Source organism: Hyaena hyaena, unplaced genomic scaffold, assembly GCF_003009895.1.
Source record: "Hyaena hyaena isolate Hyena2069 unplaced genomic scaffold, ASM300989v1 scaffold_490, whole genome shotgun sequence".
Classification (NCBI taxonomy): Eukaryota; Metazoa; Chordata; class Mammalia; order Carnivora; family Hyaenidae; genus Hyaena; species Hyaena hyaena.
In genome coordinates this window covers 938,325-951,269 of record NW_024081123.1, presented here as the reverse complement: position 1 = coordinate 951,269, position 12,945 = coordinate 938,325, and the positions used below count along the sequence as shown (strand labels likewise).

Below are 12,945 nucleotides of genomic sequence, written 5' to 3'. Positions count from 1 at the left end.
TTCAGAGTATTGTTATCCCGTCCAACCAAATTAAGAATAATTCTTAATTATGATATACTTGTTGGTCTGTTTTCATTTTTTTCCAGATTATTTTAAAATATTTTAATTGTTAAAAAATCATATCCAAATAAGATCCACACATGGCAGAGCAAAATGAGATTGTTTAATCATTAGTCTTCCTTAGAGTTACCTGAACTATATAAATACAGAGGAGGCTTGTTTTGCACAATGTACTCTTTGTATCTTAGAAATTTATATATATAAATAATATATATAAATATATATATATAAATTATATATATTACATAGAATACATAATAGAATTATATACTACTTTTTAAAAACAATTCTACAGTGAAATTAAGGATCTTGCCTAAGGATATTCACCTGAACTGTGTGGAAAGGTGTCATTTTATGTTGTCTGATACAAGGGCTCACTCACATAGAGATATTTCCATAGTAGATGATCAATACATGTATTTTTAAATTGGTTCAGATACTCTAGACTATTGTTTTTACTAAATCACACATTTTAAAATAAACTTTTTTGAAACCAAACTGGCATGAGGTTGTTTTTTTTTTTTACATGAGTTTCAATAAAATTGCTTAAATTGGTACTTTTGTTGATTACAGGTGTTTAATATTAAAAAGGTCAGTTACACATTTTTAGCTTGAAATCAAATGTTCTTGAAGCTTAGAATCAAGAGGATTCAATTTTCAGACTTACCAGTATTTTCCCCTTAATGTAAACCAACCAGTCATTAAATGTATACTCTAACCTTGGCGTATGTGGCTGTCATTCCACAGATTCCTGCCATGTAACAGTTTGTAATATTACTGAGACAGGTTTTTGAGTAATCTGTACTCTGTATTTAAGTCCACAGTAAACTTGGCTGGGAGTGAAAGTGTTGTCTTTTAAAAAACAGCCCTGAATAAAAGCTCACTACTAGTAGTACTGCTGATCACATGAAGAAGAAAACTAAGATTGTGATGCTCCTTGGCTAGAAAATAGAAATTTGAATAAAGAATGGGATATGAAGTTGGTAGAGGCTAGTATTTATAAGTTTATCACATACTCATTTGAGAAAGTGACTGGTAAATTTTCTGTAGTGAGGTCTCTAAATGCAGAAATGACTGCTGAATGAAATGAAACTTGAAAAGTGATTTAAGTTGTAGAGGAGAAAACACAGGAAGCCTCGGACTCTTTTAATAAAATATGATTCAGGAGAAAAACAAAAGAGCTCAGGCAATGTTTTTGTGAAAAATAACTGGAAAAGAGGCACAGAACGACTCTATAAAATTATAAAGTTTATAATTTTAACAAATATAAATGTTAGTTTTAAAAAGTTAAGCCTTTGTGCAGAAAGGAGAATGCATTATAGAATTAGACATGGCTAGGGTTGAGTTTTGTTAAATCCCATGAGACCACTGGAAAAAACGTGTGACATGTCTCAGAACCTTGTACTGTCAGTATTCAGCCTCCCAAAGGTCCAAGTCCAGCATCTTGGATTATGTATTGGTTCACACTGAACAGATTCTGGGCTGTCCTGTGCCGTACAGCACTACTCTTAAGTTGGTCTGCAGGTGGCCAGCGACAGCATGATAAAATAAAATAAGTACAAAAATTGAAAATAAACATTTAGACACTTCTGTAACATTTTGGCTGAGAAATTTTATGTCTGTTGAATCTAATAGTAAAAAATTGGGCTCGTTAAAAAAATTTTAAGCCTTTGTATTTGCATGATGTGACAGTCACAGTGTATCAGAGCCATTTACATATTATATTTTCTCTGGGACAAGCAATTCAAGAGGGAGGTGAGTTATATGCTGGAACTAGTGTTTTGATATAGATGAAATAAGCCTTTTTTTTTTTTTTTTAAAGTATATGTACTTAGGTTTAATATATCTCCAAGGGTGTGACATTTCCACTTATAAGATTTAATGGTATTCACGATTATGTTCTACTAGGCGATAAACCTTGTGGCATTTCAGAAGCATGGACATTTTGCCTGTATTTTGGTAGTTCAGTAACAAAAAGGCTTGTGTTATAGAACTAGTTTCTTAACAGCTCTAGAGAAAACGAGAAAAGATTTTAAGATGTGCCCCTCAAATATCTAGGCCCAACTGTATTATACTGAGGCAAACGGATTTTGACAGATTCTTTATTGATTGAATGAATAAATAAAAGTAGAAATGCTGACATGGCCATCATGTTGATAATTGATAAACAGCCATAGTATTTCTACCTTCCATCAAATATTGCATTTATTACTTTTGAGGTACTGCCAAGCAAGGTAACGTTTTTGTGCTTTTTATGTTTTAGGCTTATGTAGTGGAAGATAGTAAGCAGCTAATTTTGGAAGGTCAGCATCATGTTATTCTTCGCACTATAGGAAAAGAAGCCTTTTCATGTCCTCAGAAACAGGTAATAATAGTGTTTGCTTTGGGTCTTCTTGTGAACTTGAAGTTTTTTGGTTGGTTTTTGGGCTTTTAAAGGGGTCTGCTGGTATGTGCAGGCTTTTATACTGAGATTTGAGTGGGGAGTTGGTGGCAGAAGACTAATTAGAATAAGAAATGAACATAAATTAAAATCCATTAGCATCTTGTAAGAGTATTAATTACACTTGTGATCTTGAGGTTTCCTAATAAATACTCTATATTGAAGCTAGAATTCATAGTTATAAAAAGAATTGATTTGCTTGAGAGGAAGGGAACCATGCCCACGCCACTGCAGAACTCCAGAGGGGACGTATCATGAAATGTAAAGGATGGCCCCTGGAGTTGTGCAGCAGCTGGCAATAGTGTTTACTATGTTTTCTGATTTCTCATAAAATACTGCTTCATCTTACCAAAAAGCTCTTGTAGTATATATGAACAAAATCTCCAGTAATTCTAACAGTGACCTTGTATTGCATTTGTAAATAATGAATCTTAATTTCAAACTTTCTCATTATTTTTGAAAACTTATTTTGAAATAATTGTCAAACTTACAGAAAAGCTGCAAGAATTATAAAGGACTCTCTTATATATTTTACCAAGGTTCACTGGTGGTTAGCATTTTACCTTCTTTGCTGTATCTTTCTTTCTCTGTTTATGTACATAATTGATTTTTTTCTTAATCGTTCTTAATAATTACTCTCAAGTTAATTTGCAGACATCCTTCTACCCCTATTAGCTGAGTATTCCTATGAATAAGAATAATCCCTTAAATAGGGGTGCCTGGGTGTCTCAGTCCGTTAAGTGTCCAACTTTGTGTCTGACCTTGGCTCAGGTCATGATCTCACAGTTCCGTTTGTGGGTTCGAGCCCTACATCAGGCTCTGTGCTGACAGCTGAGAGCCTGGAGCCTGCTTCGGATTCTTTGTCTCCCTCTGTCTCTGTCCCTCCCTGACTCACACTGTCTGTCTATGTCTCAAAAATAAACATTTAAGAAAAAAATTTCTCTCCCAACTCATTAAAAAAAAAAGATAATGTCTGAAATAATCACAGACACCATTATTAAACTCAGGAAGTTTAACATTGATGCAGTACTCCTGTATAATCCGTATGCAAATGTCATCAGAGTTCTCCATTATATCCTTGTTTGTTTTTTCCTACCAGGATCCAGTCCAAGATTATGCGTTGCATTTATTTTTCATGTTTCTTTAGTCTCCTTTAATTTGGGACAGTCTGAGCCTTGATTTGTCCTATGTCATATGACATCTTTGAAGAGCATGGGCCAGTTATTTTAATGTAAAATAATACCTCTTTGGGTTTTTCTTGTTTCCTCATGACTAAAAGTTTTTGCAGGGATATTACAGAAGTGATGTTATGTCCCTGTCAGTGAATTACATCAGAAAGCTCTTGATACTTATTGTTTCATTATCAGTGATGGGTCATTTGATTAAGGTGGTATCCACCTAATTTCTCTACAGTAAAGTTACTGTTTTTCTAATAAGTAATTTGTGGAGGAATAATTTGGACTTATGTAAATGTCTGAATTCTTGTTAAACCTAGTTCCACTAGTTTTAGCATCCATTGGTGGTCCTACAACTTGAGTCAGTTTTTACTTTGATGATTACTAATGGTAATATTCCATTAGGTTTAATGAAGATACCAAATTTAACCCTGGATCTATTTCTTAATATAATAAAATTGTTTTTTCCCTTTTAAAGTCCCAAGCTTTGGTTTATGTATTATAAACTTTTGATGATTTAGAATATCTCAAACATTGGCAAAATAAGTATTTAGAAATTGAAGAAGTGATTTATATAAAACTTACTCTTGGGGCACCTGGGTGGCTTAGTCAGTTAAGCGTCAGACTTTGCCTCAGGTCATGATCTCTCGGTTTCTGAGTTTGAGCCCTGCATTGGGCTCTGTGCTGTTAGTGCAGAGCCCATTTCAGATCCTCTGTCTCCCTTTCTTTCTGCCCCTCCCCTACTTGTACTCTCTCTCTGTCTCAAAATAAACATTAAAAAAACCTGTTATATTTTTATTTTACATACCATGAATACCATATCCTTTTTATTTCACTTTTGAAATATTTTATTCTCTTTATATGACTAACTGAGCTTGGGATGTAAAGCAATTTCATCATACTGTGAATAGATTTGGAACCCAAAGACTTTCAGATTGATGATCTACAAACTTAATGAACTGTAGCTTACTACTCACTTGTGTAACCAGGATAATAATTCTTTTTTTTTTTTTTTTTTACAAATAGTTTATTGTCAAATTAGTTTCCACCCAGGATAATAATTCTTTACACCTTATCTCTCTTGTGGTAGAATTGTCATAAGGTAGAATTAGATCTTTATTGTCAAACTGCTGGCCAAATATTTAGTGCTGATTGTGAAAATAACTTTTTGCTACTCTAAAGCTGGGAGAGGGGGAAAGTCTTTTAAATATTCTGTCTTTGTAAATTAGCTCAGGCTTTTGGTATCCTTTCATGGCCATTGTTCATATATTTTCCTCCTACTTGGCATATAGAAATTTATTTAGTATAACTTAAAAGTCTCAAATAATAACTTATTTTTTGATAATTGGAATATATTAAACAACAATACATTTTTTGAACTTTGAATTGAAGTGTAAGGTAAATACAGAATAGTTGAATAGCTCATTGAATTTTACAAATTGAAGAGCACTCCAGTATAACCAGGACCCAGATAAAGAAATGGAACATAATCAGCGCCCCAGAAATTCTGCTTCTGTTCTCTTCCTTCTTCTAGAGTAAATTTCTAGTCATTTATCTCTGACTTACAAATCAAAAGCAAATTTAGTTCTTGCTTTTACAGCTATATAGATCAGGGATCAGCAAACTTTCTCTGAGAATAAGCAGATGGTAATGTTTTAGGCTTTACTGGGCAAAAGGTTTTTGTCTTAATTACTTATCTCTGCTGTTGAAGTCCAAAAGCAACCATAGACAGTATGTAAACAATGGATATGGCTCTGGCTCAGTAAAACTTTTTTTTCCAAAACAAGAAAACAGAAAAACAGGAGGCAAGCTGACTTTGGCCTAGGGGCCATAGTTTGCCAGTCCCTGATGTAGATCAGTGTCCAGCTAGGCTAGCAGGAAATTAAAACTCAAATTTTTCCTGGATGGTAAAGGGAAATGGAAAAAAATGGTTAAGAAAAAAAATACCATTAGAAAGGGGACAATATTCTCTGTTTTCATTTAGGTGACTATGATATTTATTGAAATGTTTACAGTATGCCTGACATTGGCTTTTACATGCATGTTAACCTCCGGTTAATACAGATGAAGCGTTACAATCTATAAACACAGCAGTCTATTTTCAAAATGAAATTTTAAGGCAATTTTAGTTATTTAATTATTAAAGCAGATGCTATACAGTTGAATGTCTATAGCTTAAGTACTAAGGAATTTTACTAGATGAGACCCACAACAGATTTTGAAATTATTATGAGACTTTTTTTTAATAAATGAGGAAATTAAGTCTTAAGATACTAAATACCTTATCCAAGATCACAGAGCTAATATGTGAAGTTGTTGGAATTCAAGTCTAACTCCAGCACATAATAAATAAGGCATGAATAAATGATTCTGATCCTAGATCCTTTTTTTTTTTTTTTTTAAGTTTATTTATTTATTTTGAGACAGAGAGCATGAGCCGGGGAGGACAGAGAGAGGGAGAGACAGAATCCCAAGCAGGCTCCACACTGTCAGTGCAGAGCCTGAAATGGGGCTCCAACTCACTAACTGCAAGATCATAACCTGAGCCGAGATCAAGAATCAGACGCTTAACTGAATGAGCTACCCAGGCGCCTCTGATACTAGATTCTTTATATTCTTTATCTTAGATTGTATCGCAGATGATTCTATTAGTTTAAATAATAGCAGAAAAGTATTGTTCATGCTTTCCTTTATCTCAACTGGTTTAACTACTTTTGTTTATATATACTGTATTTTAACAAGGCAGTGTTTTCATTGTCATATATATTGTTTGTTCTTTTCTCAGGAGCCACCAGAAATGGAACTATTAAAATTTTTCAGGCCAGAAAACACTACCGTTCCTTTAAGACCATCAGTAGAGCAGCTTTCTAATCTCATTAAAACGAGTCTTCACTATCCAGAATCATTTAATCATCCATTTCATCAAAAAAGGTCTGAGGTTTATTTTTGTTAAAATTTTTCTATAATGCATGTGTGCATGCCCACGCACTCTTAATTTATTTATTTTAACAACAGCATTAACCCAAATATTGAAGAAGAAATTTAGAATAATATTGAGTCTCTATAAAGTGCTCTTAAATAATTTACCCTTTACTCTGATTACTGCATGTTGCAGGTGTGGTTAGAGATGGATATTTGCCTTAGACACCTCAATTGCCACAAGTTTCGGTGAGCAGGTTTATCACGAAGTCAAAAACAAGGAAAAAATATGTTACCTATTTTTTATGTTTGACACAAATTAAATGTAAGAAATGACTATAGTGTAGACTCATCAAACAGTCCAAATTTAGATAGCATCATTTACTTAAGACTTACTAAGTACTAAACTTCTTGGGGGAATGATGTTTAGTTCAGTTGAACAATGCAGTTCAAATTTTGTGGGTCTACTTATATGTGATCTTTTTTTTTTTTTTTTTAACAAATGTGTCTTCTCTTAACGATTTTCTTTAACTTCCTTTATTGTAAGAATATAGTATATAATTCATATACCATTCAAAATGTGTGTTAATTGACCGTTTGTTATTGGTAGGCTTTGAGTCAACAGTAGGCTATTAATAGTTAAGTCCTGGAGTAGTCAGAAGGTGTACAGAGATTTCTGACTGTGTGGGGATTGGTACCCCTAGCCCCCTGCGTTGTTCAAGGTGCATCTGTATTTGTAATTTTGCTAAGTAGCTTGATTATATAAACTTAAGATTCTGTAAATAAAAAGTCCTAAATCAGATGACACTTGAAAAAGTTGCTGGTTTCCAGGTATAAAAAAACATGGAAAGAAGTCTGTTAGAACCAGTCTATAAGTGAAAATTGAAGGTATGAATTTTGGTGAAGTCACCCTGAATGGGGTGGGGATGGGGTGGGATAGAACAAAAAGAGAACAGTGCCTCCAGAACAATGACATCTGAGAAGAAAGCTAAGGAAAAAGAAATCCACAAAGAAGACTAGTTGAGAAGTAATTAGGAAGAAAAGACCAATGAGAAAGTAGTATCTCAAAAATTCAGTGAGAACAGTTCAGAGAGAGAGAAATGAGTTAACTATTTAAAATGCTGCAGAAATGTCAAATAGTAAATGTGTGAAAAAGTTACTTATTGAATCTGACAGTCAAGAGGTTGTTAATGGTTTTTTAGAAGTATGTTACTATATGATGGGAGTGGAATGAGGATATTGTAGGTTGAAGATACATTAGGAGGTAAGGAAGTAAAGATAACAGTATAGACCACCTTTTTAGGAAACTGGGCTATGAACAGGGATCCAGGAATATCCCATTCAGTATGTTTTTCTTACTAGGTAAAATATGGATGTTTATGGTCTTGAAGGAAATGATGGGATTCAGTGAAAACAAAAGAGAATCCTTAACAGATGGAAAGATATATACACCAAAGGACGGGATTAGCTTTGGACTTAAGGGACCGCCTTACTATTGAGACAGGGAGAGAAGAAAGTAGGGAGAAATTTTAACACGTTAACATATTGTAGGGTGCCTCCATTTTAGGGAGTGTTTCTAGGAGCAAGGTTAAATCCTCACAGTAACGTAGGAGATAAGAGAATAAAGGATAAAACTTTTTAAAAAATATTTTTAAATTTAATTTTGAGAGAGAGAAGGAGCGCAAGCAGGAGAGCAGTGAGGTTGAGGATTGGGGGGGTGGGGGGGGTGGAGAGCAGAGGATCCGAAACAGGCTCTGTGCTGACAGCAGGGAAGCTCCATGAAGATCTTGAACTCACACACCGAGATCATGACCTGAGCCGAAGTTGGATGCTTAACTGACTGAGCCACCCAGGGCCCCCACTGATGTTTCACTGTAACCCATTGTGCTAGTTTGTCTCTGTTTAATGGGATCTGTTCTGCTTCATATCTTAGATTCCATGGTGTTTCTTTTTAACCATAGCAGTTAAAACCTTGGCTAAACTGTGCTTTAGAGGCAAGGATATTTAGGAATTGTCCACATAATTCTGTTGGGGTTAAGGAGCATCAGAGAATCTAGGTAGTGCATGGAATTATGTGAAGTAGGACAGGTTTGATCAAACTAGTGTAGAGCTGTGGGTTAAAAATAAAACATCACAGAATTAAAACTGTGCATGGAGTATGAAAACAAGGCAGGCTAGATAAGGATGAGATGTGGCAGTTTTTTCCAACCGTTGGTGCACATTAGAATTATCTGGGGAATTTTTGAAAATAACAGTGCCAGTTAAATCAGAATCTCTGAGAGTAGGACCCAGGCATCTGTATATTTTAAATGTCCTCAGATGATACCAGCACACATCTGTATCCATCACTGTTGCCACAGGAATGCTTCATAACAAATCGCTCCAGAATTTAGTAGCTTATAAGGCATTCTCACACTCATGGACCCGCAGGTCAGCTTACCATTTGGCTGAAGCTCAGCTTTAAGCTGTGTGTTGGTTGGGTTCATGTCTACACCACATATATTTTGGGCTCAGTCCAAATGGGCAGCAGCTACTTGGATATGCTGTTCTTAGGCATATCTCTGGAATACAAATGTGAGTTATACTGTGGTAGCACATTTAACGCTTTTGTTTGCATCAAAGACATTAATATTCCATTGGCCAATTAGCCTCACCTTCACATCAACAAGAATGATCCCTAGTCCCACAGTGGGAAAGTGAGGGGAATAAATAATGGCTAAACAGTAATTATAGTTACACCACAGTCACCAAGATGGAGAAGCACTTATGTAGAGGGCCAAAGTGATTGGTCATTCTTTTTTTTTTTTTAAACTTTTTTTTTTTAATGTTTTTTATTTATTTCTAGGAGAGAGAGAGAGAGAGAGACAGCGTGAGCAGGGGAGGGTCAGAGAGAGAGAGGGAGTCACAGACTCAAACAGGCTCCAGGCTCTGAGCTGGCAGTCAGCACAGAGCCCGACGCGGGGCTCGAACCCACAAACCACGAGATCATGACCTAAGCGAAAGTCGGACGCTTAACCGACTAAGCCACCCAGGCGCCCCAGTGATTGGTCATTCTTGTGGAACGAAGAATAGAAGTGTACTTGAGTGAGAAAGCTGGAGGGATGGGAGATGGTTGTCAGAGAGTGGAGTGACAGTATTATTTCAGAGGTAGCTATTTTGGGTGACTTAAAAAAATCCTGATATGGTTAAGGAAGATAGATGGATGAGATTTGAATAGTACTGATGGTTATGGAGGTGATAAGTATTTGGGAAGGTGTTGAATGAGTCATCTACTTAGACAGTAAAGTTGTCAGGAGTAAAAAGAAGAAGGCATTTTCATGCTGAAGCTTTTAATAATTGAAGCCAATAGACGATATGGAAGAGAAGCCTTAGAGCAGTGTCTCTCACGCAGGTGGTATGTCTCTGCTTCCCGGAAGTGTAAGGAGGGGGAGGTCAAGCAGATGGTTTCCTCATCTTTACCTCAGATATTTCAAAACACTCATCCTTTATCCCTCCCGTAAAGAATCTCCTGTACTGGGTTACTATTGCTGGTTTTAATATCTTAGTATGAGCACATAATAGAAAGATTAAAAACCCTGGAGTAGTTTATGAACAAAAAATGGGCGTTTTGACAGAAGGGGTAGGAGGAAGAAATCATTAAGAAGTGGCATTGAGAACTACATTAATGATACATATTGACCCGAGGTACAGAAGATGTTGGAAGGAAAACAGCATCTGTTGTTGAGAGGGCTATAGAGGAAGCTGTGTACTCAGCCAAATTTCAGTTAAAGCAAGATATAGAAACATAACGAGATTGAGGGTGTAGAGGAGTGTTCTTAATGTAACCCAGAAATGTGGGAGGGAATGCGACAGTAGGAGGTTTGGTTACGGCGGTAGCACCCAGGTCATACAGGAACAAGAATATGAGAAGAAATATATGACCAGAGATAACAAAGATGTGAAACACTGGGTTTAGCTGCCATAGCTTTCAAAAATAAGAAGTCATATTAGACATTGCTTATGGAGCTATTGAGCATTATTCTCAGCACTTAGCATATTTGATCTCACTTAATCATCATAACAAACCCAAAAGGTAGATATAATTATTGTCCCTAGTTTGCAGTTGAGAAAACCGAGGTATAGAATTAATGAACTGATAGTTGATCCTTAGTCTAACTGTAGAGCCCTATGCATTTATTAATGCTAAGTGTGGTGGGGCCGGGGGAGGTAGGGAATAGTTGTCAGCAGTTTGGTCTCTAGGGACTGTTTGTGCCTCATCAGATTAGCATTTTTGAAAGACTATTATATAAAGTGGTTTTTAAAATTTATTTATGTATTTTGAGAGAGAGCAGAGGGAGGGGCAAAGAGAGGAGAGAGAAAATTCGAAGCAGGCTCTGCATGAGAGAGACTGAGATCATGATCTGAGTGGAAATCAAGAGTTGGACACATAACCAACGGAGCCACCCAGGCACACCTAGGTTTTACTCTCTTTATTCTTTGTGTTTATAGAATAAAATATTAATACTAGCGTGTAACCAGGCTTCATTTGTGCCCAGGTTATGTTCATTTATTATATTCTTGATTTGAACATACACCAGTCTGTTCATATGTCCTCTTCTGTCACTGTCTGTCCTTTCTATGCTTAGTAATGCTTTAGTGATTTATTAGTTCTAAAGTAATATCAGAAACTGGGCTACCTGAGTAAATGTGTCCACTTAAAAAGGCTTTCCTCATAATTTGTTCTATAGAAAGAATTTTCATATTCTCTAACACAGTGGCTTTTATGCAAATTTGGTAGAAAAGCACATGTCAATCTAGTCTAGGTTCTCAAAGTAGTTTTCAAAAAACATAAAGGGGCGCCTGGGTGGCTTAGTCGGTTAAGCGTCCGACTTTCTCTTTGGTCATGATCTCTCGGTTCTTGGGTTTGAGCCCTTCGTCTGGCTCTGTGCTGACTGCCAGCTCAGAGCCTGGAGCCTGTTTCAGAGTCTGTGACTCCCCCTCTCTCTGACCCTCCCCTGCTCACGCTGTCTCTCTCTCTCTCTCCTAGAAAGAAATAAAAATATATTTAAAAAAGAATCTCTTAAAAAAAAAAAAACAGAGAGAGAACAGGATTCGTTGGCATTTTCATGATTCATTTTTTCTTCAGTGATCTTAGTTGAGATTATTTACTTTTGTTTTTCATTTTGAGAAATAACTACCTAGAAACACTTAAGTTATTTTTTTATGAGTAGCTATAATAAGTGGAAATAAGATGGTTTTGTGGACGTATACATTCTGATATTTAGTACGCAGGTATTGTAGTAACAGGTTTTTCTTCTTATTTACACAAGGAATTTGTCTTGAGTGATTTGGAACTCAATTTTTTTTTTCCCCTACTTGATTCTAATTATTTTTAAGGAGGTTGTTAGGTATTCTTAAGTGTTATTTTCAAGAAAGTTGATTTAAAAAAGAAAATGCACAGCTTAACCTTTTCATGTTTCTTCCACAGCCTTTGTTTAGTACCAGTCACCCTTTTACTTTCCAATTGTTCTAAGGCTGATGTTGATGTAATAGTTGATCTTCGGCATAAAACAACCAGGTAAAGATTTATTTAGTGCAAGATTGTTTATTTGAGAACAATTTAATTATGGATATAATTAACCAAATATGGATAGAGAAGGTTTATTCAGGTGCCCTGGGTGTGTGTGTGGTTTTACAGACGCATTATAGAAGATTTACAGAGGATTGTCTTAGCATTACAACAGTGATAAAATAACAAGCTTTTTCCAAAAGCAGCAAATCGTTTTGATCAGAAATAGAAATTTTCATAAAAGTTTGTTGGTGATAAAGAACTCCAAAATTGAAAATCAGCAAGTTTGTGATAGAAGTTTTTTTTAAGGTGTGTGTGTGTGTGTGTGTGTGTGTGTATGTAGTTATGAAAATAATACTTAACCAAAAAATAATAGGCACCTACTTCTATATCTGATATCTCAAGGCTAGATGCTTTTTGGAATTCAGAAATTTTTGGATTTTTGGAAAAGTAATATGAATCATGTATGGATTATTACTGTGTAACACTTCAAATAGGATCGGGGGTAGCTCTCTGGAATCCGGACACATCCTGTGTATGATTATGTGTGTCATAAATTAATGCCTTTTTGGTAGATACTGGGTTACTTTCCATTTTTCAGCATTATAAATGTTTTCAGTATGATAAACATTCCTGCATATGGATTTATTTTTAGGTACAGATAACCCATTGGTTAAAAGCTGAGGTTTGTGAAAATCAGGTTCCATTATATACCAGCTGCTGTTGTGAGCATTAAATAAGATAACACTTGTGCCTACAATATAGTAACTATTAACAAATGTTAGGTATTAGGGCAATAGTAA

The 12,945-nt window shown here is 35.5% G+C and overlaps 1 protein-coding gene across 3 annotated transcripts in view; it reads left to right on the top strand.

Moving 5' to 3' along the window:
- The window catches only part of TRAPPC8 (trafficking protein particle complex 8), an 85,260-nt gene that overhangs the window by 71,109 nt on the left and 1,206 nt on the right, over positions 1-12,945 (top strand). For all 3 annotated transcript variants that reach the window (XM_039254435.1, XM_039254437.1, XM_039254436.1), the window contains 3 exons: positions 2,324-2,425; positions 6,461-6,606; positions 12,062-12,151. In XM_039254435.1, coding sequence (XP_039110366.1) covers positions 2,324-2,425; positions 6,461-6,606; positions 12,062-12,151 — 338 coding nt within the window. The remainder of the gene's footprint in view (positions 1-2,323; positions 2,426-6,460; positions 6,607-12,061; positions 12,152-12,945) is intronic.